The sequence below is a fragment of the Anser cygnoides genome, chromosome 12 (assembly GCF_040182565.1).
Source record: "Anser cygnoides isolate HZ-2024a breed goose chromosome 12, Taihu_goose_T2T_genome, whole genome shotgun sequence".
In the NCBI taxonomy this organism is placed as follows: Eukaryota; Metazoa; Chordata; class Aves; order Anseriformes; family Anatidae; genus Anser; species Anser cygnoides.
In genome coordinates, this window is record NC_089884.1 from 11,292,465 (window position 1) to 11,319,878 (window position 27,414).

Sequence of the window (27,414 nt, forward strand, 5' to 3'; positions counted from 1 at the left end):
AGGAATATTAAACAACTGGCTTAAGAACACAAGTTCATACTAACTATAGCCTAGCCAATTCAACTAAAGAAGCTTTTTCTACCATACTGCAACTACAAAGAAATTAATAAAACTTAAGTTCCCATATATTTCATTTTGCATTGGATGAGCAATCCCCAAGGTATATATATAAAGCAACGGGTTCTGAGTCATTTGAATGAGATTTTTTGGTGATAGTCAGATTCATGAAAATATATCTCCATGTCAGGGCAAACAAAAAACTTTGGAATGACAAAGGAAATGAATGGACAGCAAAACAAAATTGTAATTCTCATTACATACGAAGTATCTACTTGCCAAATACTGTGTTTTGTCCCACTCACACTAATACTAGTGCTACTCCTCCCTCCCCCAGTTTACAAGAACACTTCAAACAAGTTACCTATAAACTTCAGGGAAGGACCAAAGGAATAAAATACTTTTGTACCATGAATGACTCCACCTACTACTATTTTGAAGGTTGAAAAACATACCTGACTGGGGGGTAGGGATGAAAATGGTGACTGAGTCTTAAGTGTTAATAAACTGGGAAAAGCAAACTACATCTCTGTGCAGGACATCAAGCAGACAGAGCATGGATAGCTTCAAAACACAGAACAAACTTTCTTCACAGAAGATGTTACACCACTGAGTTCCTTAGCACAGGAGTTAGAAGTTGACAGAGGTTCATAAAGCAACAAATCAAAGCAAAAAGTCCACAGAGAACCTCTTCCTCATGAAGATCCTGGTCAAGAATAGCTAGAGGCCAAGAGAACATTCTTGGAGTTTACTGCTACATTTTTTATAGTGTTCTTAAAACACTTGCTCTTGCCACCTGCTAAGAACATAGGGCTAAAAACAGCTTCTGCTTTTACCTGATACAGGGTTGCCTTACTTTTCAACCATTAGAGATAATTTGTCTATTAGATTGTAGATTTTTCCACTGGTAGAAAATAATTTTACATTGTATTTATATATCAGACAAGTCAGAAAGACACAATGTGTGAAGAAGGAAAAATCCTGCTCCATGGTATTTTTATGTAGGTCATGTGACAGTCTCCTCTTTTCAACACAAAGCAAAGCAAGACCAAAAATACAGTTGCATTAAGTTATTCTTATTAAGTACATTTAAAATTATTACAGCTTTGCAAGCACCTATGTTGAACACAGGTGAAGGTTGTAAATTAAGTTCAGTTGTATTCAGATTGCCAACAGTATTATTTTTTTTTTCTTTAAGCCATACATTAACAATCACCACAATTTATTCTGTCACATGCCAGTTTTCCACTGGCATCAGAAATATTCTTAAATATTCAGAAAGAATCTTTATTATATGCAAACAAAAGAAAAAACGTAACTGTTAGTGCAAGCATATTAAGACATTCCTCTCCCCAAAGAGATTAGCAAAGGCATCCTAATGTTTCTTGAAAGAATAATTCCCAACTGGTAAGTATATTCTTCATGTTAAAAATACAACAAAATTTTAGGCTTCTTAAAATAAATCTGTAAAGCTAAATCTCTATTCTAAGTCATCATATAGTTCCATTGGAGAGACTAACATGTTTTAAAGATCTACAGATGCAAAGAGACTGGTACCAGCTTAATTTATTATGAGTAGCTATTACATTATTATTTCACTGTGAGAAGTTATGGTGTGTACAAATGTAACAGTGAAAAATTATTTACTGAAAGATGACATGAAAGCTCAAAGCCTTTAAGCTAGGCAGACAAGATTTTGACCTTTATTAGCGTAAGAGTTTTAGCTAGGTGAGAGGAAATTGAATAAGGAAAAGAATTCACAACACATGAAAACATCAAACTGAAAACAAACACTGAATTTTCTACCACAATGCTCATTCCCCTAATACTATGCAGCAGTTTGCTATTAGTTAGCTGCACAGTACAGTATTTCATGCCAAGTCCATGTATTTCCAGTCAGGTAAAGATTGCCATCTGAGTTCAGGCATCATTTACTCATGCAGAACTGAAACGGGCAATTGCTACAAAACTGATTCTGTATGCGTATGAAGGATAATGTAGAAATAATTGACAGACCATCAGAGTTTGTGAAATTGCAGAAATTACTAACTATTGCAAACACAGCAAACTCAGGTAAGTAAAGCTCTTTAATTACTTAATTTAAAAGTACATATGTACACATCATCATTAAAGCCAACAATTTTGAAGCAAAAGCACTGGACAATATACATAAAGTTCTTCTGGAAAGTATTTTTTTCAGATGCTTAGAACACAAGAAGGACTTTACTTACTATTTTCTTCCAAAAATTAAACAAAGTTCTGCAACCTATATGTTCAGTTTCAACAATTTTAGGGGGAATGGTCATGCAACAGACAATATTTTGCAACATTATCCTTAACAGACAGTAATGATCTATCTCCACATTACTCATCACTTTCTACACTGCTGTCGTCTGAAGACTCAACCAGATCTTCGGTTACTGCAGAAGTGCAATGCAGCTTTTTACTACCTAGAAGTAATTAACAAAGTGTAAAATTTATAAAGCAAGAAAAGACAAGAGCTTCAAAACAAACGTGTAGAAATACAAAAAGCCTTTAGGGTACAAACTAGACCAAAACACTAAACTTCTGCACCGAACTGTCTGTGCTATTCTGATTGAAAAATACCTGTCTGCCCGTGCTTTGCTAGAGGTCAGAGGTCCTCTAATCTGTTTTCACAGGAGCTGGGCAAACCAGCTTAGTGTCATACTTATAAAACAACTGAATATTCCAGATAAAATCTATGCAATAAAAATTAGGATGATAAACATTCCATACATGATAAACACTGACTTGTTCAATCCTTACCAACTGGAAAAGGACCCGTGTCTTCAGAATCTTCCCAGTGTTCGAAATCAAAAGACACATGAGGATTCTGTTAACAAAAAACACAGTCTGAAATATCTGTACTAAAGCACAGCTAGTATGTTTGAAATATTCAGTAATTCTCAAGTCAATTTTCCCTTCACCTTGTTCTTTAGTAACTTGCACCATGCTCCTTTTTTCTCTTTTGCGAGGATAATAGCGGCCTCTTTATCCTTAATCACACACGATGACTTTTCTGTAAGTATGTACTGATGTAGCTCCATGTCAGCCAAATAAAGTTTGTCTCCTAAACAAGCACTAAATTATAAAAAAGTTTTTAAAAAATAAATACAAACTAACAGCCATATTTCAGGTTTATTAAACTTAAATTTCATAAGCTTACCTGAAAATTACTTTTTCTTTAGAGAAGTCACATTTATAGTCAGCAATACCTGCTATTTTTACCTTTACTGTAACAGTCACTTCATTTTGAAACCATTTTATTTCTGGATAAAAGCTAGAATAGAGAAAGATTAATTGGAGTTAGCCCAAACAGAAAATAAACCATCTTACATACAACTAGAATTCTCCCATTAGGTTGCCAACAAAGGGGAGTTTCAGCATGTGTATGTGTATCCAAGCCATAATAATTTGACTCTAAGTAGCAATATCAGGAAACCTTATGTCTGGAAAGGGTGTCAGCCTCACTTGCTACAAAAGCAATTTGACCTCAGCCTTTGAAGGTGCATATTTATTAGCTCAAGAGGCGACACATACACCACCACCACTGGTCTCTCGAGCTCAACGCCAATTTAACAATTAAAGGATACTTCCACCTGTATTGTATCTATTTATGCATAAAACAGATAATCTCAATAAGAATAATTGTCCTGTTTAGCAGTTCACATTAAAAAGCAAGCATGGTATCAAAATCACTCTGAATTTTTGTACCATTTATGCTGATGCAGGGTGGAGTCTTCTGCTTCCTTATTTTGAGCTACACCATCTGAAAATAAGAAATTGAGGAAGATATTTTATACTTATCTATACTATACAAACCAGATTCGAGAACAGCCCAGTACCATCACGGAGATAATTCACTAGCAATCAGATTACTATTGCAAGCACATATTTGGTACTTATGTCAGGTACTTCCTATCTGGAAATATTCTATTAAGCTAGTAATTCAACTGAAATTTCAACTGAAAAGTATTGGAGTTGGTATTAAAAAAAATAAAAATCACACTTTCCAGGTCAGATAAAGGATTTTTTTTTCAGTCTTCCACACATTAGTTGATACCTGAAACGTGTAATTTTAGAAACTGAGTAAATGTTTCAGGGGTTCACTAAACAGCTAAAATTGGTATTATCATCAGAGCTTGAAACACGGCATTACAGTCACTCTACTATACCAAGTAAAAATAAAGAGTCTTCCATGGTAAGTATTACACGACCTTGCAACTTTTTTTAATCATTCAGCCCTCATCTCTCTAAATTCACATGCTAACTGCAGCTAGACCATCTTCTGTCCTCTTCTATGGCTGACATCAAGTCATGTGCTTTTAAATTCTCTGCTGACTGAATACAAAAACCTTGAGCATTAGATTAAGAAAAAAAAAAAAAAGCCGTTTTCTACCACCCTGAATCTGGTGAGAAAAAAAAAAATTAACCTCCCAGTGAACGATGCTGTTTTTCACCTCAGATATTCCAACAGAGGTTAACTTCTTTCAACCTTACAGCTTTTGAAAGCAAAATGCTCTTCCTCTCCTTGGGAGTTATTTCCTGCTCACCATTCCATATAGAGCCAAACAACTGAGTGTTTCAAGGACAGAGTATGTCCCAAACAGTAGAACAGATGTATCCATGTGGCTTACTCACACAGCAGCTTCAGGCTACTGACTATGAGGTATTTGTGACTTAACATAAACTATATGGTGCTACTCTGTATATTCAGAAAAAAAGGATGCAATTGAAAAAATGGCTTTCAGGTTAACATTTTAGGGCTCAACTTGAATGAAAGTTTTAAATTTTTTGGTAACAAGGAGAACGCTTACCACACAGATGATTCCCCATAGTCATTTTAGAAGATTTACAGTTTTCAGTAGAATTTTCTTGTATGGGCATGTTCTGAGGATCAGACACATTCTCTGGATGGGCTGTGTCCTCCTTTATGCTTCTGAACATAGAAAAAAATGTTTTTAAAATAAAAGGTTCATAAAATAAAAGGTTTAAGAATGTTAAATATTCAAAGAATTCCAAATCATAGTTGAAGTCCTATTGGAGTTAAGTTTCTCATTCTAACATATATTTAAAAAAAAAACAACCAAAAACCAGAACTTCTAAAATGCACTTCTAGCAATCCTAAAGTCTCACAGGGTTACTGAAGTTTGTTAACACAGCAAGAAGCTTTTAAATGTTCTTCTGACTTGGATTACTGTATAAACTTCTGATGGTGGCAGTATTTCCTTTGAGTCAAAAAATCTGTTGGTCTTTGTGTGTGACGGACCTGGATAGGAAACTGGTTACCTTTCAAAAAAGAATGCCAGTTGGTCTGGGGGCTTTTTGGTCATGTTTCATTCTGACTCAGAAAAAATAAAAGTTTTAGAATATTTAAAGTTCTTTGCATATTAGTAAGAGACCTCTGGCTTTACAGATTACAAATAATACCTGCAATAACAATTTTAAGAACTCTATGCTTGCAAGAAAGTGAAGTATTAATGGTCACACTATGTAAATTACATCAACTCAGTTGCCCAAACTAACTACAAACTAGCTTTACTAGCTGTACTCAAGATGCAGGAAACATTGCAACAGAGTCAAGCTATGTGAGAAGCTGCTGATCATAATAAACACAACAGAATTTGAATTTACACGTTTCTGTGACAAACTTGACTATCTGCATCAAATGCTAGTTTAACATCTTGAAGACTTCCTATTTTTCTTTCCATGATGCTTATGTGACTAAAGAATAGTTAGAGGAAAGCAGATGTCACAAACACTGCTGTCTCTGTTTAAATGAAAATCATACTCAGTACCAATAATGTAAATATCCTGTTCATAAAGTTACTTTTTTTCCTAGTAAAATATATGCTGAAAATGATGCATATTTTAAATATATATTCCAAGTAATTGGAAACACTCACGAAGGCTCCAAGTTGTTCATGTGACTTAGTTCCTTCACATGTACACATAGCTTCTGGAGTTGCGTTATATGTTCTGGATTGTCAGTTCCCAGACCCGTAGACAGAATCTCAGATCGCACGCTGTATTCATTGACATACATCTTCAAATCCGAAAGCCTGGTAACCCGGACCTTGAATTACAAAACATGCTAAATGAAAACCATAGCTCATTAATTGTTTCTCTCCAATTCTAAGCTGTTCTTTACATAAAATTTTGAAAAATCTGAAAATTAATGAGTATATGTTTAAACATGAAATGACTTACTCATGTTCAATTGTTTTCAAAGGATCACCATCTTTTTCATTGTTGTAACAACTCAATTAACTAGTAGGTAGCCCCATCTAAAAGAACCAACATGGAAATGAAGTAGAAAATCCTAGCCTCAATTACAAAAATTACAGCCAAACTACACACCATAGAATTAGAATAACTTCTAGATCCAAATCACAATAAAACTGCTGGGTGGGGCCCCAGTTTTATTGAGAGGAATACAAATAAAAGCTAGCAATCAAAGAGAAAAGGTTGAGATATCATATCAGAAATTAAGCTATTAAAGAAAATTACTTTCAGATAATTTTATCTTTCCGCTTTATTTTTCATCTGATTGAATAGACAGGAAAATAAAGCATGATATATACCAAAGCACAGGAATACCTTACTTGGGCAGGACCAGGCTGACACAAGAAATGCATCATGATCCTGGGATGTGGGGAAGCCTTTCTGATCAACTTGTCTCAACCATAAAAATCCCTCAACTTATGAGCTATCTTTGACAGCAATTCTTAAAAGAACTCCGTGCCCTTAAAATTATTTTTGACACAGACATTGTAACAACACAACTAGCTTGTTAAAGTCATTAATGAAGACTTAAAATGCACCTTGTTTTTTTCTTTGTCCTTTGACTTTACTTTCAGAATAGATTCTTGACTTTCCAAACAAAACAAACAAACAAAAAAATAACAACCCAACAACAAACAACCCAAACCATTTCAATTAAAACACAGCCTTAAGGTAGTTTCCTACCTGCAAGATTTTGGGAGAATAGAAAAATACTCAGGGGAAATGTCACTGCATGGATGACCTACTCTTCTCCCCACTTTTCCCTACCTATCACCTTCCAGTCAGCACCTCCAACATGGGTACTTGGCCCAGCCCAGTTCTGCCACCTTCACAGGCCAGGGAACTGACAGAACAATACAAACATGGCACTGACCTTAACATGCTGATTTCAGGAAAACCTAACAAGTCAGCTTTGACAGAAACAATAATTAAAGCGATTTCATCATGTCTGAGATTACTGCAATGAGACAGCGTAACAAAATCAAAAACTTCAGCATCTTCAACATGAGAGAAGGCCTTTATATCCAATTGATGTTTATTGGTTTTCTTTTGAATGCCAACAGAAAGAAATGCAGCTGATGAAGAAAAACTCACAATACTACCCATTAACGCTCCGCAAGACCAAGACATCTTCCAGATGTTAGTTAGTGGCAGCAAAGCGTTAAAAACAAAACCCCCCGCCCAAACTAAGAGCACTCATTCTTCCTATTCTGACGAAGAAAACTAAGGAAAGAAGTTTAAAGGGTTCTTCAAATTTGCAGAAAAGCTTAGAATAAAACTGGCTAAGGAAAAAGGGTTACAAGAAAAAAAAGCAAAAGAACAAGAAGGTAATTTGAAAAGATCGTCAAATCTAAAAAGCCAACAGCATCATCATCACTGAAACAGCAGCAGCAACACAATACAGCTAGTTATACAATAATCATCATTCTCAGTGTGAACAGGTGGCATGTCCTTTTTGTCCCACTCCCACTGGTGCAAGAACCAGAAAAGACAGCAAAGGCTTACAAATATAAACAGAATAAACTAAGCCTAATGTAAGAGGTCTTAGAGATTAGCAAACAATGTTGGAGGACCAAAGCATCATTATCTCGGAGGTACGTGTAGCAAACTACAAAAATGATTTTACAAAAAGCTTAATAGTATTTCCACAAAACACTTTTGTTTTTAACTTCATGAAATAGTCTGGATGACATAATTAATTTGATACTCTGTTACTGGCGCATTTTCAGCTCTCCAGATTTACAGTTCAATTTTTAATCACTCACATATATTCCATCTATAAACAAACATTCATGTTAATTGCAGAAAAGCTGAAGCTGTGAGGAGGGAGTCATGGAAATCAACCCCCCTTTTCAAGCAGCGTTACCCAGAGCCAGTAGCCCAGGACTGCATCCAGATGGGCCTTCAAGTATCTCCAAGGATGGAGAGTATAAAACTTCTCTGAGCAATCTGTTCCAGTGCTTAGTTACACATGAATGCTACGTAGATTAAAATCAGATTATATTTCTGTCTGTGCTCCTTTTTTAACTCAACAACACCATACCTACCATTGGGTCAATCCAAACTGTATTTCCTAGGGTAAGTACTATTTTTGCTTCATGTGGTTTTCCTTTAATTTTGTGATGAATATAATGGGTTACCTAGGAAAAACAAAACACCACCTTTGAGATGTATACCAATGTAACTTTGCATTTATTTGAATTGTAATGAACATCATCTGAGCTTAACAATAAGAGTATTTAATAAATCAAAACAGTTTGAGTAAACTAATGAAATACTGTAATTTTACCATGGATTAAAGTACTGTTAAGTCTTTAAGGAAGGAACTTATTAATAGAAGACTACCCAAGCACAGGTCAATTTACAGAGGCTGCCCTCCCATTACTCCCCACAGACTTAAAAGTAGCAATAACTTGTTCTGGAAGAAAGCATTTAAGTCACATAGGAGAAAATCCCATAAATTTCACTTTATTATTTTGCAGGCAAACAAAAACTAAAAGTCAACTTCTTAGAATCTGGACCACTAACAGATATTTATTGATAAGACTAAAAACAATTAAATTTGATAACTAAGTCTGCAGTTCATAATTGTTTTCCTGTAGAAAACAAACACATAAAAGAACCTAAGGGAAATACTATGAAAAAAAGATGATGAATATTACCTTTGGGTTCCATTCAATTTCATTATCAATGGGTTTCACTCTACAAACTATAAATTCCACAGCCTGAGGTGGCAGATGCTGAAATCTTGCAGGTAAGTGAAGAAGCTGAGAGCTCTGAACTTGACGTGTTCTGCCTTCATCTATGTACTTGATTTTGACATTAAAGAACAAGTTTTCTTCTTCTTTTGGAGGAGTCTCTACCACCTGAACCCTTCATATAGTGGGAGAACATAACAGAATTAGTATTCATCCAATCAATTGTAAGAAGTTTGTTTGTTTGTTTTTAAATCTACACATGTAAAAAAAATTTCACAGTAAAATACTGAATTCTGTGTGGGCATATGCATATGTGCATGTGTGATCATTTATTTTCCATTTGGTAACTTAAGAAGTATGTGTTTGGTATTTTAAAGACTGATCTGAATATAGCAGTGATTTTTTGCTGTTTTCAGGGCAGGATGGGGAGGTGGATGTTAAGTGTTTTTTTTTTTTTAAAAAAAAACAATGAAAGGTTTAGATAATTTTTTTCCTTATATAAAAGTGCACATAATAAATTAAAAAAAACAACACAACACTTACCTGTGAAAAAGTGTTTCCTCACATAATCCATACAGAGCTAGCTTCTCCACCTTTTTAATGGGAATGTTATTACTCGTCTCCTTAAAATATTCATTGATTTCTTCAGCAAGAGTTGTATATTGGTCCTGTTGTTTATCTACTATACGACCAAAGTAGTCTGTTGCATTTACAATGTGGAGAGGCAGTATCTGAAAGAACAAAAGGTATTAGGGAAGGAAAAAAAAAAAAGGACCAATGATGTCTCAAATTAATGAGATGTGGAGATGTGTAAGTTTTCATATTCAAGGTCAGCCATCTATTCACAACCCACAGAGGAGGCAGAGAGACTACTGCAAACACACATTCAGAAGATCATGTATTATTACTATATTATTCTTAAGATAATAAATAGTATTAACTGACCATATTCCAGTCGATGGAAATATATAGCACAAAAACCATCAAGCCTCAGTTGGTGGTATTCCACTTAAAAGAACACCAGTGAGCTACACTATTATCTGTGAAGCTACCAACTACTAAGGCATTCCACACCATCCTAGCTTAATTCTTAATGTTCTCCAACTTTAAGATGAATTTTAAAAGAGCTGACTGGGGAAACATGTAATGGCATTGCATTATTGCTCTCTTTATTAGGCCATCACTCTGAAAATTTTGCACTAAGAATTGCTTTAATAAAAAACAAAGATTATACTATTATCAACTCCATTGCATAAAATTCTGGGTGTACTGTCTGAACGTCATACCACATAGAAATACTGAAATAAAGCTAGGTATACAATGCAGACAGTAAGACGACCAGACATTTGATTTCCACTTCATAAAAATCCCAAAAGAGCACAACATGACTTCAGTTCTTAAAGAATGGAACACACTCTAATATTTCCTAACAAAGGAATACTTATCAAAGTGATAACTGATCCGCTAGCTGATTTGTTAATGCTGTAGTCAGCAGAAGCAAGCAGATGATGTCATGAAATCAGTCCTGACCTTAGGCACTACAAAAGCTAGATACAGCTTGTCAAAGAATCTGAACTCATACCTACCAAGAAAAACTTCTATATTAGGCAGAAGTGGAGTGACAAAAAATAAATAAAAAATACACTCATTTCTCCTTATTTTCTACTCTTGCAGCCATTGACCTTTGGGTACTGATAGTGCCCATTAACTGCATGAGCTGAATGCACCTGAACTCTGCAAAAGACAGGACAGGAAGATTATGGAAGCAGTTCATCCAAGGGGCAAATTTAAGGACAAATCTGGCACAATTCGTATTTATGCTGCAACCCCTTCAAGGGAGAGAAGAAAAAAGCTAAACACCAGCAAACGTTTTTGAGATATAATACACATATTACAGCAGTATTAATGTAAATGTTAAAAATATGTAGTATGCTTAAGTACCTATTTAAGACCTGCCTTCTTAGTACCCAAAACCAAGATAAATAACAATAACTTACTGTCACAAGTCCAGATGTTTGTGTAATTTTACTTGGCATATTCTGGAGCATGTCTATTTGTAAATTAATTTGATGACGGTCTGGACACACTGTTCTATTCCTGTGTATTTTAAAAAAAAAGTTTTAAAAAAATCATGAGCAAGATCTGATCTGAATGAAAGTACTCAATAGGAAAATTTATGAAGTAAGTAGAAGCAGTCATCATTCAAGGCACACAATTCCTTCTTGCACAAGTATGAATGTTAGGAAAATGTGGTATTTCCTTACTTGCAAATTCCAAATGCTTTAAGATAGGTGCACAGTGGCCTTGCAAACTTCTTTTCTTCTTCAGCTTCTAGCACCCTGGCTGTAAAATCATGCAGTTCCGGGGGAATTTCAGCTTCAGCACGCTTCAAATAGCGCAGGATCCCAAGAGCATGACATGTGTTGTTTTCTGTTAGCAGTATGACTGACCGTGCCTTTGTATGTTCCTGATCTACAGATGATTCCTAAAACATATGCATGCATTTCTAAGCTTTTATTTATCCACCAAATAGTTATCAAATGTTAACATTAATTTGTTGAAGATTTATACAAACCTCTATCACATTATGGAAGTTGTCAGACATGTTATATAGACGTTGACCAAAGATTCTTGGAGAAGAAGGAAAACTGAAATGTATCACGCAAGATGCATCTGTAATTCCCAAAAACTGCATGCAGTCATCTGTTAAAACTGAACACATGGTTTAAACACAAATGTAAAGGAACCGAAAGACTTTAAGCATGTGAAATATTAGATCACATCTGCAATGCCTGTTTCCTTCTCCCCATCCACTTACTTAAGAATTGAGGAAAATCTTTTCCCAATACACTTACATAAAGCATTACGTTTCTTCAACACATTTCATAAGCATATGGCAGACAGCAATACATGTTAGTTTCTAATCTGTGTAAATCTGAATCTTGTAACAATATCAAAGAAAGAATAGGCCACAGCCAAATACTTCAGAAAACAGAAGACACTTCCAGTAACGCAGAAATGCTAACACTTTGAACCTCTAGATACAATTAAGTTAATCTTCTATTGACAGATAAAAGGGAAAAATTAAGTTTAAAACTCGTTAAGTCTTTGCTCTTGCAAAGAGTTCAAAAAAAAAAAAAATCTACCAGAACACAGGGGGAAACAATTATGTTAAGGTTTCAGACGTTCTGAATTTCAAACTGAAAATATCCTCTGTATTAGCAGAGGATCATGAAACCGTGGAAATTCTCTGAAATACTAATGGTTCTTGTAACTAATAAATCAAACAACTCTTTTAATCTCCATCTAATAAGTAAGGCTTCCTGATGATTTCCCTCTCAGCAGTTTAACCCTGAGACCGGGGGGGGGGAGTAGACTAGATGCAGCACTAACAAGTAAAAAGATAACCAAGTGACAAGATAACCTAGTTCAAGTATTTAATGTAGAACATAGGTCACCATGAAGAAATAAACACAAATAGACAACTAGAAAACAAGAAAATACTCACCTAATACAACATGATTACCAGAAGCATAGCTTTTTGTCCAGTACTCTAAGACATACGTGAAGTTAAACTCCTTTTCTTTATGTATTTTCAAGGCAAATATTGAGTTGCTCTTCAGTGCCTGATGACAAAATAAAGTTACACATTCTTGCAATACAACAGAAACAGCTCTGAGGAAGTCTAACAGTGTATCTTAGTAGTATCTGGCATACCCTACAGCTACTGTAAATAGAAGGCAAATGGAAAAAAAATTAGTAGAATTCTTAGGTTATTTATATGAAAAATAAGCTTACTCATTTCCTGTATAAAATGATAACTAATAAAGCCTGGCTTCCTACGGATTAATACATTAAGCATCTGTTTAGGAAGGTGCAAGGTCGATTTGAAGCTTTTCCCGCCATTAAGATGACCTCTCTGTTCTAAGGGGATTCCATTATCTAGTATCACACAGGCTCACATTTCAGACTCTCAAAGAGTGCTAAAAACCCTCATTGATCTCCCACACTTAACTTGCATGAATAAATAAGTCTCAATAAGGCTTTATATATTTGTCAATTCAAGGTTCACAAATTAATCACTACAAAAGCCTTTGTTATTTAGAAAGAAAGCACGTATAAAGAACTAAGTTAAAGCTTTTTTTTTTTTTTAATGTCACTTAACGTATTTGAAGTTCGTGTACACAAGGATTACTACAAACAAGTTCTTCTAAAACCTTCAGTACTTCTGTAGCATTGACAAACTTTTATTTCTTTTAAGTGGTGGTATTTGAGCAGGGGGTGTTTTTGGTATGCCTGAAGAAATTTAACCCTCGGACACTCAAGGAAAACAAAGTCTCAAGACAAAATCAGATTGGTTTCTGTTACCGGTCTTCAAGGACTAAGCAGTCCAGATACACTAATTACGTTTTAAGAATCTTTCAAAGAACACAGGATCTATTCCAACTTCTGGGAGAGAATATATTTCTGTGTTTCAGGACTGACATATCTATTCCTATTAGATCCGAAAAGTCTAGCCATATAGTCTTCTGCTATCCCACCCCTGAAACCACTGCTAAAGGTTTTCATTCTAATATCCTCATAGCCTGCCTCCTTTAGTAAAAAAATATCCCCACCATGCTGTCCAGCTTTAACAGTACTGCTTCACAGTGAAATCTGACAGCTCTCCTCTCTTGCTTCATACTGTTCAAGGACTAGCAGAGACAATGAATGTACAGAGGATATTTTTTGTTTTCCATTGCTCTCTACTGCTGCATTACCTGAAAAAAGATCAACTGCAGGAAAACTGTTTGTCTTTCTGAAATGCTGAGTACACATAGCTTGTTATATGTTAACAATCAAAAAAAAAAAAAGCGCTTATCTAAGTTTACTTATTTTGTTACCTGATGTACCATTTCTACTTCATCTACCGAATCTGTGAAAACCAACACCTTCTGAAGATGATTAGGGGTAAAATCCAGTATTTTGAGTAATATAGCAGTTCTCTCACTGCTCACGCAATGCTGCACAACCTAGAAATCGACACAAAATAGCTGACTGATAATTTATGTAATCTAAACATATTTTACAACATAATTCTTCATTTTAATGAACACTATGCATTGTTACACAATACAGCCTGAATCAAGGAAAAACAGAATAAGTGGTAGCTCTTCTGTTAAGCTTACAGAATATACAGTTCTCACACAAGACATCCACTTGATACCTTCCAGAAGCATGTATTTACATCACATAATCAAACACCCATGTTTAAGCGTTTGATGAAATGCTCCATTGAAACGACAGACATGATTTTTCATTCATTTAATTTTAGATGATTTTTCAATCTTTCGATCTATGTATAGCATTTTGAAGTACTACTGAAAACCTTCATGCTACAAAAAACATCCTGCTTCAGCTGAAACACTAAAGCATTTAAACACTGACATTATCAGTCCTGCCAAACTTCTAACTGGATTTCTCACAAGGAGGGGTACGTTTTCCAATTTGGGGCGATGCTTAGAACATCTAGTCTTTCAAGTATGCTCAATCCCCAATTTATGGCATAAATTATAAATTATTTTTAGACACAGAAGAATTCAGATCATACTTACATTTTGTATTATTCTCAAGGGCTACCCTGTATTTACGAGAAATTAAATATACACTTAGAAACACTCAATATCTTGACCTAAGATTTCCAGAAATAAGTTATTTTGTTGCATGGCGCACTGCAGTAGAACAAGGTTTAATAGCTCTGTGTTGGGAAAACTTACCCTGTAGTTTTGCCATATACAATTAATAGTTGAAACAACTTTCTAGCAGTTTTGTCACAAACTATACTATTTGGGAACACTCACGTAAAATCCAGACTTATAAGCAAGAGTATGGAAATAGTTGAGGGAGTATCTTCACCCCAGCCCTAGAAACTAAGGTAAATGACCATCACCTCATTCAGTATGGTTTTCTAAGAATCACCTCAGTTCATACGTGGGAAGTACACCTGAGCAACCTGAATTATGACTCCTGCACTATCCAGTTACAACAAAGAACAGTTATATACATTGAGCTTGATCAGTACAGACAACAAGAAAGACATCTTGGTAAACCAATAGCAACATCACCCCCAAATTTTTACCTGATGTACATTTCCATAAATAGAAGCTTCTTCCATAGCTGTTATCACAACATAGGGATCGTTCATGAACTCCTTTATTAAACGTGCTATATGTTTATTCCAATGAGTTCCAACAGCAATAATTTGATGTGGTAAATATTCCCATTCTTCAGTAATAATGGTTTTCTTGTAGCAATCTAATATGGTAAAAACCTATAAAGAAAAAAAAAAATCTATCATCCTCTTACCCTATTCCAAGGAGTCTTTAAAAGCAGTGGTGTGTATATTGCTCCAGCATACTGTTTTTTTTTTCACGTTACAACACAAAAGACTCAAATTTTATATCCCAAAAGAGTTTGTGCAGTTTTGCCCTATTATTTGAACACCTTTGAAGCAAGAAAAAAGTTCCAAAAGAACATGAAAGAACGGTGTGCGTGCGCACACAAATATCCTCCCTGGAACTGACTGTATTAATTGATCAAGGATCACAGCTAACACCTGAAGAAGCAGCTTCGGTAAACCCCCGCCAATAAAATCTACTAGAAAAATGTATATACAAGTATTCATAGTTAGAAAAAAAAAAGTTAGATTAATAGACTGAAGCTCTACTTCTCCAGTGTTTTGTTCTGTCAGAAATATACAGATACAATTTTTCTTTTTTAATTCCATTTCCTTCTCAACTTATACTCTAGCCAGGGGTTGAAGAAGGTTAGTATTTGCATCATTTTCCACTATCTACAAGACTGCCACATGCAGAACAACTGGAACAGCATTTTACCATCTGAATGCATAACCCATTTACCTGTTCAGTAGCTTCAGAGAACAGTACCTCGATCTCATCAAAAACAAGATGGCAAAGTCTACAAAACAATAAGCACTTATGTTCATACAGTCTCAGGAAGCTGTATGGTGTAGTCACAATTACATCACCTACAAGTCAGGAGAAAAGACTGTTAACATTTTTCTTTTATGATTTCAAAGAACACAAGTAAAAAACACTGTAGGGCAGGTCAATTTTATTAAAAAGACCACGAGATGATCTCTTGAGGTCCCCTTCAAAATTGTATGATTCTGCATACATTCAGGCAGAATAAGATACTGAAAAGTGTCTGTAAAGAGGCAGTTAAAATGCCCGCTGTCATAGGTCAAACCTCAAGCAATGGAACAAAAACATATCTATTTCTGTTCCTTAACACTAAGTGCCAGTAACACTGTTCTCAAGCATGATTCAGAAAATAGAAAGTATTCTTACATCCTTGAATTTTCACTCTTTTAGCTTCTTCTTTATTCTGCCCAAGTATTATCAACGTTGGATGAAGCTGTCTGGAACATCTGCCGTAAGTTTTCAGCAACTCAAAAACAAGTTGTGCCTTCTTCCAGCCAGGACATAAAATAAGTGCTAGTGGCTACATACATATACACAATTTTACACCACAGTATTAGACAAGAAGTACAGTTCTTACAATTCTGAACATCTCAACATTTAGGAAAAAAAATAAGGTCTGCAACACAGGCCTTTACGTGCTTAAAAACTCAATCTTTTAGTATTGTATCATCTCATTAATGCAGATGCTACAGACCCAAGGAATCATATGCCAGGTTACCTGAAGACAAAAAGGATGCATGCAGTAACATAGCGTAAAAAGTCCAGAAATTTAACAGAAGCAGCAGCACAGTCTAGTACAACCCCAAGTAACATACAATCTTCACCTAGAAGTCCCTTACAAACTCAGTAATTCTATAATTCTGTGCTCTAAGACAAGTTACAAAACAAGTTACAGTATTTCAAACAGCTAATACATATTTGAATTTAGCAAAAACAGACTAACTCCTTTAAAACAAACCTTCCTAAGAATCGAAGTGCTATAACATTAACCACTTATTAGACATAACTTGCTAAGTCTAAACTTCCAATGCAGTCATCATTTTAGACTTCACGCAGTCCATCTCCACAAGCCTTTACACGATGGGCCTATAAACTGGCAAACATCATGAAGATATACAAAGATCATATTAGAAATAAACATTTTAAACCCCCACTATTTTTTTGAATTATTATTCTTATTTGCACTTTAGAACAGAAAACCTGATATTACTCTAATATATACATACTCCATTTCTGTTTGGCAAGGCTTTGTAGCAGCTTCCCAATTGTAAGAACGTAAGAACTGGTGGAATATATAAAAAAGGGTCATTTCCTTGATGTGAGATGGCAACTACATCACATCCTCGAGCAACTGGCGGCCAACAGTAAGATTCTGTGAAGGTAGGGCCTAAGAATTTTTCCCGAGTAAGTTCCTAAAGAAAGAGATATTAAGAGTTCCATGTGAAAACTGTGTACTTACATATTGACAAAAAAAAAAAAAGAAGACAAAACACTATGTGATCTAAGAACTTTTTGACCCACTTCATGATAAATATTCTTAACATGCAATATGAAAACAAATTCTTTGGGGTCAATGAGTTAAATTATGACATTGAAATTAAAGTCACACAACTTATGCCAACAGCTGATATACCTGTAGAAACCTTACAGAAACCTGTAAGAAATTCTTACAGGTGTCTGTCAGCATCTCTCTAAAGTGTCTTCATTTATTCGATCACATGAAAAACATTCTAGACATTCCTCAATCAAAATAAGGTATTATTATAACAACATATTTAGTATTTAAGGCTGAAACATATCATCCTTAGAAGAAATTCAATGTAAAATCAGATATTAGTATTACCTTTTTCAGATCATCATAAAGTGGTGCTTTTTCCAGAATTGAAGATGGCTCAATCTTGTTGCTAAGAAAGACAAAGTTCCCTTCTTCAGTAAGACTGTGAGAACTCTGAAACCATAAGTAGAAGATAGTATTGAAGGCAACACAAAATAAAAGGGTTTTAGTTTAATTACGATGACTCAAGAGCACTTCTTGTATTTAAAAAAATAGATTTTGATAAAAAATAGGAAAAACAAATCGTAAATACATTTTAAATGTGATTCATACATACTGATCAGCTACACAGAGCAGTGATGAGACAAATGCTCAGTATTTCTTTCTTAATGAATGATTTATAAAGACCTTCATAACACAACTGTCTTAAGAGAAACAACAAAGCTGGTAAGAGGGCTGGAAGGCATGTCCTATGGGAGGCTGAGGACACTTGGTTTGTCTAGTCTGGAGAAAAGAAGGCTAAGAGGTGACCTTGCTGCTTTCTACAACTTCCTGAGGATAAATGGAGATGGAGCTGCCAATCTCTGTTCCCTGGTAACCAATGATACGACGCACAGGAATGGCACAAAGCTGGGCCAGAAGAGGTTCAGACTAGGTATTTGAAATTTTTTTCTAATCAGGGTGGTCAAACACTGCAGCAGGCTTCCTAGCAAGATGGTTGATACCCCACGACTGCCAGTGATTGAGAGGCACTTGGATAATGCCCTCAATAATATACTCCAACTTTCTTTTATCCCAGAAGGGGTCAGGCAGTTGGTCTCGATGACCTGAGCTTCTGACTGAGCTATTCTAATTAAGGTACTCAAAAAAAAGCATTAGATGCTGGATGCACAGTTAGTGCTCAACTACAACAACAAAACCACAATTAATAAAAAATTACTGGTAAAATCCACTGTGGTGGCTTGGCCTCAAAGCCAAGCACTCACAAGCCACTTGCTCACTCTCCCCTTCCATCGGGATGGTGGAGAAGCAGGAGGAGAGCAAGAGATGTTAAAATACAGACAGGGTTGTTACCAACTACTGATGCACACAAATCACACTCAACTTCAGGTAACTTAATTTGTTGCCAAGTAATATAAATATTTGAGTATCAACTTGGTTATTAGGAAACAAAAACAACAAAACATTTGCACACTGATGGAAAAACACCTTTCTTCCTTCATTTCCAGTCTCAACTTCTCTCCAAACTCCTCTCCCTTTGTAAGAGAACACAGGTTACACTCAGCTGCATCACTGAGGCAGCGAGCAGCACAAGTTGGCACTGCAGTCAGAACATAGCAGATTGTCTTCGCTGCTCCTTCCATCTCACTTCTCTACAGTGTGCATCCTCCACTAGTTACAGACCCTTCAGAAGTACCTGCTCCAGCACTGATCACATCTGTTGCTCATATATTGGTGTTCCCTGTACCGTTTCTCACTTTTTTTCATTCCTTCCTCCTCCCCTGGTGTCTTCTACCCTTTCTTAAGTATGTTTTCATAGGGGTGCCACCGACTTTGCTGACTGGCTCTGCTTTGGCCTGAACTGGGCCTGATGTGGAGCCAACAGACATCAGCCCTTAACCTCCTTCTAAAGACCACCTCTGTGGCCCCTCACTCCACTAACAAAACCTTCCAGACATATCCAGTACATTTGCACAGGACAATATAAATTGAAGGTAACGTCTGAAATACCTGTTGGTTATCTTCAATTTTACGAGTCTTCAGAGGATCAGAATTTAAGAACTGCAGGAACCTGAAAAAAGGGAAAATAATAAATGTAACAAATGCAAAAGCAAAGTACAATTTATAAATACCACCAATATCTCTAAAATCTAAATTCTAGAAGCAATTCACTCTCAAAATATTTTTCATGCATTATCTATGCTGAGGAGCAAAATCCTCTAACATGACTACAGAAATAAAGAAAACAGTTTTGAAAACTGAAGTCAGTATTTGCTTTTTAGTATCTGAATATAACCCTGAACAATGATTTGTAACAGAAAATTAGTAGCTTTCTCAAATTTAGAGGAAAAAAAATAAAAATCAAACATCACTGTAGAAAGAAATATTTCTTAAAAGTTTCAAGGAATTAACGATTCTTTCCATCAGCTAGATACTGAATTAAAAAACTCAAACAACTCAGGCATATTAAGTATGGGTCAACTGATTTGCATCATAGTAAATCAAAGCACAGCACCAATCAAATTCAATTAAATATGAATTGAAAATATAAAATCACACTAACAATTGATATAATAAAGCAACTTAACATGTTTAGAGTGCAGAAAAATATTTCCCCATCAAATATTTGCTGCTAAACCATAGTTGAGAAGGAACTACTTTACTGTACTCTGAATAAATATCAACAGCTTCAAACTCCCTTCTTGCCCAAAAATATGCATATGCATTTTTTTCTCTTAAGTGATCAAGAATAGTAACTCAAAACATACACCGCCACCTAAACCTCTGATTACATAACCATTTCAGGTATTTATCACAACGCACCATACCTGTCTGTGTGACCAGCTGACTTTTCCTTGCAAGGCAAGCCCGGAAATACTTTGACAATCTATCAAGAAAAGATGAAAACTATTTTTTTCTTTGCACTAAAATACTGTTCAAGAAAGTTTTTCTTCCACCTACTGAGGTAAAAGTAGTTTTCTTACTTAACTGTAGGATTTTCCAAGTATTTTGGATTTCTCTTTGTACCAAATTATACGTTTGCCTGATTGAGGAAACAATTTTAATGAAGCAAACCTCAGAAAATTATCTAACTTATTATGGAACAGTATTTTCTTTCAAGCACATGACAAGAACATTGCCCACAAAACAAAACAAAAAAAAAAAACACTGGGTCATAGTCATATCTCAAGCAATAGCCCTAACGTGGATCTGAACTATTATGAACACACACTGCTTAGTTCTTAAACATCTTTCTAAAAAAAATAAAAAATGAGAAGTTTGTACACCTCAGACTGGAGGAAAAAACAGGTGAATGCACATGAAGGTAAACTGAACAACAGTGAAAATCCTCAGTGGAATAACCTGTAGCAGACACTATATCCAGACTTATCCAAAAGATACTCAGTTCTGAACTGGGGATTTTCTAACAATCATCTTTTATCACAAGCAATCAACAGGCATGACTTGGTCAAAGATCTGCATCACTCAGGTGGCTGATAAAGGTAATTTGGCATTACACTACTCAACGAATAAGAAGGAACTCCAATAAACGTTAACCATTCTGTAGCATAAAGAATGTTTTGTTTTCAGGGCAGCATTAAAGTTTGCCTTCTTTTATATTTAGAAAACTGAAAGTCCTACTGTAGACAGCTCTTATCTTCATAAAACCACAGCAAAGGAGTAAAAAAGGAGGCACAACCTTTTCAAGGATTAGTGTTGTTTTTTTTTTTTAATGGTCTGCAATTTAAAGAAAAGAAACAACATTCCACTCCAATTTAACGCTATCAACAATTACTACAGTCCCCCAGATCTGTTACATAGAAGAAACAGCTAGAAGACTACAGCATTCCTTATCTGTCCAATATATGCTTAATCAAATTCACCTTTGACAGTTTATTACACGATATGATACTTACAGATTCAGTACTTTCATTTAGATCCCTGCTTGACCTTTGGTACGTCTTTTTAGGAAAAGAACTAGAAACACTATGACCTACAAAGATAATCAGAAATTTTTAAGTTATCTGAACGCATACAAAGCCAATATTGCTATTTACAGTGAGTTGCCACTGATTTGCTGTTTAGTTTCTTCTATCAGTTGCTAATCGCAAGGATTCTAATCACTATAAATGAGACAACTTACAGTAAACCCTACAGTTGTACAAGTACCTCTGTTCAAATAATCCCCTCCAAACTCAAAAACAACAGTAATGCACTACACAAGTAATTCCAGCAATATCTAATGCTATTAAACATATCAACAAATGCCCATGGAACTCACCTCTCATCCTTCCTTTATCTTGTATACTACAAAAAAAAGTGTTAAAGTATGCCTACGTCTGGTGATTTGATGACTGTTTGTGAAGTCATAAGCATCTTTTGTTAGGATACCATTTGATCAATTGTTGATTCAAACTGAGACAGTAGAGTAGGTTCGTGCTCAATATATCAATTAAAGACACATAGCATATTGTCTATTTGATTGTTTCTGACATACATGGTTCCTACCTGTTTCAAGATTCATTGGTACTTTCTCCTCGAACAGCACTGGCCTGAAAGCAAGTGTAGGATTAACGATTTTTACTGGAAAAGACTCAACATTTAACGACGTCTGGTTCTCTTGATCTTTTGCAGGACTTCCAGTATTCTCTTCAGTTTCCACAAAGCGAGCAAAGTTCTTTGAGACGAGATCATCATTAATGCATACCTAAAAAAAAAAAAAAAAATCCTTATTGACCAGAATCACATACTTATTTAGGGTATATCTGAAGTTTTAAATTATAGCAACACCTAAGCTGATAGACTAGAACTGATAGAAGGCATTAGACTTTATATGTACCTTCAAAGTTATTGCCTATGGCAAAGACCACAGCATTAACAGCCTTTAACACTGAGTGCTCCAAGCAGATGCATGTGAATTATTTTATAACTACAGTACAGCTGCTTAAGTCTGACAGTAACTACAGCAGATTATTGGCGGAAGTTAAACATTTTGACAAGTGGAGCTATTTTTCCCCCCTGAAGGTTTGAGGACTCAGTCTGATTATAGAATTGTTTGGTTTGGAACATACCTTGAAGATCATCTAGTTCCAACCCCCCCGCCATGGGCAAGGACACCTTCCACTGTATCAGGTTGCTCAAAGCCCCATCCAAAGCAAGTATGAACGGGTATTTAAAGACACTTGAATAAAGTAGTTGCAAAATATTCTAAATATAACACAAAAGGTGTGAAAATGCAGTAAATAATTCACATAGCTGTCAATTTGAATTGCTTCCTGTATATTTGTATTTTTAAAGGGACAATCTCATTGCAGGATGCAGAGTAATTCAGCTTAAACAACATCAAATGTTTCCTGAAAAACCTCAAAGACAATATTTGTTTTAAGCAAAGAAAATACTATAATGCTTGAAAACAGGTACCAGATTCTGAAAGACATAGTTTTACTGCGCAGTTCAGTGTTACAACCTCCAAAACAGCTGTGCATTACAGCTCCAGGTAATCAAATGGAATAGCAAAAAATGACCAAACCAAACAAAAACAACAGAAAAACAACACCTCACCCAGGATAATTCTAGTTCATCAAGTTATCTCCAACAACTCCACTTTAAAATGGAAGTGCTCTGGTTTTAACACTAATATCAGTGTTCACACAGTTCTTATGCATTTAATACATTGTTTGGGCCAATTTTTTTAAATTCAAGTTCCATAAAATATTGATAGCCCTAAAATTTTTGTTACTTGCTCTTTTAAAAAATATATTTTTTTTTAAACAGTGAAGAACTTAATGTATTGCTTCAAATTTTAACACATCACTGAAATAAATGTGATTAGGACAATGAGGAAAAAGATGAACGAGGTTATAGTGAGTAGAATTGACTCTGTCAGGTATCCACTGCTGCTCAGCCTTTCACCAGACCAAGTTAGCAGGAGAAGAGCTTTGGGAACACAACATCCATTTTCTGTGAGCCTCATTTGTGATTTTTCTTGTACCCTGTCCTATAATTCTAACAGTTGTAATTAGACCTAAACCAAGCCAAATTGTAAATGATAAATTCATAAAACAAATTACCTTCATCAGAAGTTCCTAAAAATGAAAGAAAAACTTGAAAGGGCAAAAAGAAATTTGCATGAAATAACCTAAATGTGCAGTTCTTATGAGAACGTGTACTTTTTGTTACGCAAGATATCTTTGTGCAATGCTACAGACTTGTACTTCATTTGCCTGCCAATACCTTCAAAACCTTCAAATACCTTCAATACCTTCAAAAATGGAATTTCTGCCTCCTGGAACACCTTCAGAGAGTTACATCAACATACAAACATAAAATAGTGTCTTTAATAAGTTAATGATTTAGCTTCTACTGTAACTGGCAAATGACAAAACTCACTTGCAGATAATGCTTTTCAGTCCTAATCTGATTACAGAGTTATGATTTACATAATAAAGCATACAAATAGGCTTGTAGATATAGAAGTATCTTACCTTTTCATCTTTTATTGTCACATAAAGAATAACATCAAATGTATTATCTTCTACAGCACATAACTTGGCTTTGATTTGTGTAGTTGCTAAATGTAGTAGTAAACAGGAAGGAGAAATATTAACCCCGTATCACATTATCAATATTTTTCAAGCTATACAAAAACATAAATAATAATTAAATGAATGCAACCTATTTGTTTGAAGAAAAACTACTACAAATGTTGTAACTTTTAAATGGAACAAGAATCTAACAAGGCATTAACAGAGCTTGAAAAATGAAGTTGTCCTCAGTCTTTGAAGGAAGATTGAGAACTGAAAAGCATTAATGACCTGTCCACAGAAACTAGTCTTATTCATACACTGAAATTATTTATATACTTATGCATATTTGTGAAATCAAGTTCCATGTTATTATGGCTTCCTATTGACCTTTACTTTGCATAATAATGCATTACACTTGGATGTGTGAAAACCTGTAAATCATGGAAGGGCCATGTTCCATTAGTATGGGAAATTAACAGCCTAAAGACTCTTTACTGTTTTTATAAATTCATCCTCTCCTCCTCAAATATCTGTGTGTAGTGTATTGTACTTGCAAATAAGCAGGTAGGTTGTTTTTCAGGTAGAGGCACATAAACAAGATTAGACAAGAACAATAAAGGGCTGCTTTTCTAGCAATGCCAACAAGTGCTCTCACACCAAAATAGAATGCTGGATATGGAAAAGACTGCATGAGCTCCTGAAACACCACACATGGGAAAGGACAACAGACTGGAAAACAAGCATTTCTACTTCGCTAAGTAACTACTTGGAGCAGTAGATAGTTTCTTCCAAGATAGTTTATTCCAAGCTGGCAACTACCTAATCACCTTTAACAATTTATGCAGCATGGTAAAGATGCAAGTCTACACACATTGTTGGCTAAGTCAAATCACACCAAAAAATTTGAGTAACTCCCTTCTCTTTAGAATACTGTGAAAATTTAAAAGGAAGTATGATGAAATATATATTCCAGTACTACATTTCTCTCACAACTTATTTCCTAAAACAGAAGGGCCAATTATGATTTTGATAGCATATTTACCTTTCAGAAGACTTTGAAAATACTGAGTAGCAGCATTATCCCACCTTTGGGCTGGCCTAGGAAAATAAACACAACCAGTTATCCCACATAATCGAAACTTCAAATGATAATCTGAAAAGTGATGCACGTTCAAAAAAAAACGTTCTCAGTTCATGCTAAGTCTCAAAACCTGTCTCTAACAGAAACATTAACACAGTCTTACTACTTTGAATGTGACTTCGGTTTTGATGTTTCAGTTCATTCATAAAATGAACTGCCTGAAAATTACGAGATATTGATTTGTCAAAGTATGATGGCTTATATCCAACATAAAATAAGGCAATCAGGAAAAAAAAATAGATTAACTAGAAAGAGTGAGAATCCACTTGTAGAGTAGAACATATTAATTACTTTAAAAACGTATTGAGCAGTTTTGAACAAGCACTTTACAAACATTGTAAAGACTTTAGGGTCTATAACAGAAAATTAAGTTCTTTACCATCTTCAGCAATTGCAAATACAAAAAAAAAAAAAGGAATCAAATGTGAAGCATTGTAAACAAAATATAGTAGATATATGTAGAGAACTTCAGTGATCTTTTGATAACTCACAAAGGTGGCCCACTCAAGATGTATGCTATTCCCATCCTAACTAAACTAGTATTTGTTTTGTCAGAGTATCTAAGTAAAATACTGATTCCTCCTTTCAAAGGACAGTATAAAAAAACAAACCTAAATGTCTAACTACACGTAGTTATAAATATTCTTTAATAACATAAATCAAGATAGGTTACTTGCTATAATGCCACATTCCCCCACAATCTGGCAGGTCTTTGACAATAACATCCTAGAACTCAAAGTAAGGACACACAAGCACTTTTCTTTACCACTAGATCCCAGGGAAAACCGTATTCCACTCCTTCAAAATTGGCATAAATATGATAAGGAAAGTACAACAGGAATCCTAAGTATTTCAAGGAGACAGATATAATGGGAAAAACCAAAGTTATCTATAATGTTTATACATTAACAGAACTTCAGTTCAGGCAGAATGCGTAATGACCACAAACAAGATTGTCAGGAATAAGATGAGCACTTGTAAGAAACTGCACATGGATCAATTAGTAGAGGAGCTCATGTGCTGGAATCACAGTTCTGGGATTGTAGATGAAGGGCAACAACTGCCAAAAATTTGTCTGAATTTCTTAGTTTCTAAATAAACATCAAAAGATTCAAATAGATGAATAATAAAACCCAAATCATTAGGCAAGTTCTGTTTATGAATTGCTCTTGTAAAAAAGAAAAAAAAAGATTTTCACATCTTATCTCCTATGTTCTTACTGAAACAGTATCCTCTGAAGAAAAAAATATATTGTGATGAAATTTCACACCTAAGAAATTTATGACTACAATACAGTTGTTAAACTCTACTTACACTATTTTTGCTGTATCTTCACGAAAGTTGATACGCAACGTCACTGGCTTTGTGCAATACAATCTACATTTTTTTGCTCTATATGGGATTTGCATAAATGCCTTCACTGCAACTCGAACACTTAAAAACAAAGCAGAAAATCTCATTTTACAGAGCAGACTTTATTCTCCAGTGGTGTTTCAAACACATGCTGTCATTATCCTATATGCAACAACACATTTCTTCTAGAAGTTTGGCTCCTACAGTGAAACTCCCTGGAACCCCTGTTTTATTTATTTATTTATCTAAGACAGGTCTAAGGAGCAATTAATAAACACATTTGCCCTGAATATGAATACACTTCCCATTTAGTAGAGAAACTATGTAGAGAAACATTTTTAGAGAAACATCAGAAAGGTTTGCAGTACAGTTTAAAGTCTTTTCATGATATTTAGACCTCATACATTATATATACCATCTGGCGCTGCATATGCCATTTGGCAATTCTTATCTCTGAGTGAGAAACTAGGTATGACTAAAATCAGTGAGAAGGAAATTAATAAATATACTAACATGCATCTGTACTCATTTCCCTAAAAAAAATAATAAATGTTTGTATAGCTATCACTAGAGCCTTGATCTATACGTAATTTCCCCTTATAAATGGTTTGATGGGAGACATTTAGTAACCAGCAAGGCACCACCTATACCGAGCTTTTAAGATCAATATAGTTCTCATTTTTGTTCCAAGTTATTTCATAAATAAAAAGCAGTATATCATGTGTTTAATTCTATTAGAACGTATTTTAAACTCATGGCATTGTCAAGTTGCTCTCTGATACAGGCACATTCAATAAAAAATGTTATTTAACTTAAGATTTTAAAATATTTATTCTAAAATATTTTAAGTTAG

General features: G+C 34.9%; 1 protein-coding gene across 5 annotated transcripts in view; it reads right to left on the bottom strand.

The window, feature by feature from the left end:
• Positions 1-2,126: 2,126 nt before the first annotated feature.
• Positions 2,127-27,414, bottom strand: part of TDRD12 (tudor domain containing 12) — a 28,067-nt gene continuing 2,779 nt past the window's right edge. For 4 of the 5 annotated variants that reach the window (XM_048068834.2, XM_067004416.1, XM_048068833.2 and 1 more), the window contains exons 5-31: positions 26,523-26,642; positions 25,110-25,165; positions 24,026-24,111; positions 22,050-22,248; positions 21,458-21,534; positions 20,369-20,427; positions 19,551-19,611; positions 17,889-17,993; positions 17,272-17,457; positions 16,412-16,565; positions 15,962-16,089; positions 15,181-15,372; positions 13,946-14,074; positions 12,571-12,688; positions 11,638-11,774; positions 11,327-11,547; positions 11,060-11,159; positions 9,606-9,793; positions 9,027-9,237; positions 8,412-8,504; positions 5,985-6,154; positions 4,896-5,017; positions 3,793-3,847; positions 3,245-3,358; positions 3,006-3,159; positions 2,845-2,911; positions 2,127-2,507 (exon numbers count right to left, since the gene is read on the bottom strand). In XM_048068834.2, the coding sequence (XP_047924791.2) occupies positions 2,422-2,507; positions 2,845-2,911; positions 3,006-3,159; positions 3,245-3,358; positions 3,793-3,847; positions 4,896-5,017; positions 5,985-6,154; positions 8,412-8,504; positions 9,027-9,237; positions 9,606-9,793; positions 11,060-11,159; positions 11,327-11,547; positions 11,638-11,774; positions 12,571-12,688; positions 13,946-14,074; positions 15,181-15,372; positions 15,962-16,089; positions 16,412-16,565; positions 17,272-17,457; positions 17,889-17,993; positions 19,551-19,611; positions 20,369-20,427; positions 21,458-21,534; positions 22,050-22,248; positions 24,026-24,111; positions 25,110-25,165; positions 26,523-26,642 (3,388 nt within the window). In that variant the 3' untranslated portion in view covers positions 2,127-2,421. The remainder of the gene's footprint in view (positions 2,508-2,844; positions 2,912-3,005; positions 3,160-3,244; positions 3,359-3,792; positions 3,848-4,895; positions 5,018-5,984; positions 6,155-8,411; positions 8,505-9,026; positions 9,238-9,605; positions 9,794-11,059; positions 11,160-11,326; positions 11,548-11,637; positions 11,775-12,570; positions 12,689-13,945; positions 14,075-15,180; positions 15,373-15,961; positions 16,090-16,411; positions 16,566-17,271; positions 17,458-17,888; positions 17,994-19,550; positions 19,612-20,368; positions 20,428-21,457; positions 21,535-22,049; positions 22,249-24,025; positions 24,112-25,109; positions 25,166-26,522; positions 26,643-27,414) is intronic. The other variant, XM_067004417.1, reaches the window with a different exon arrangement.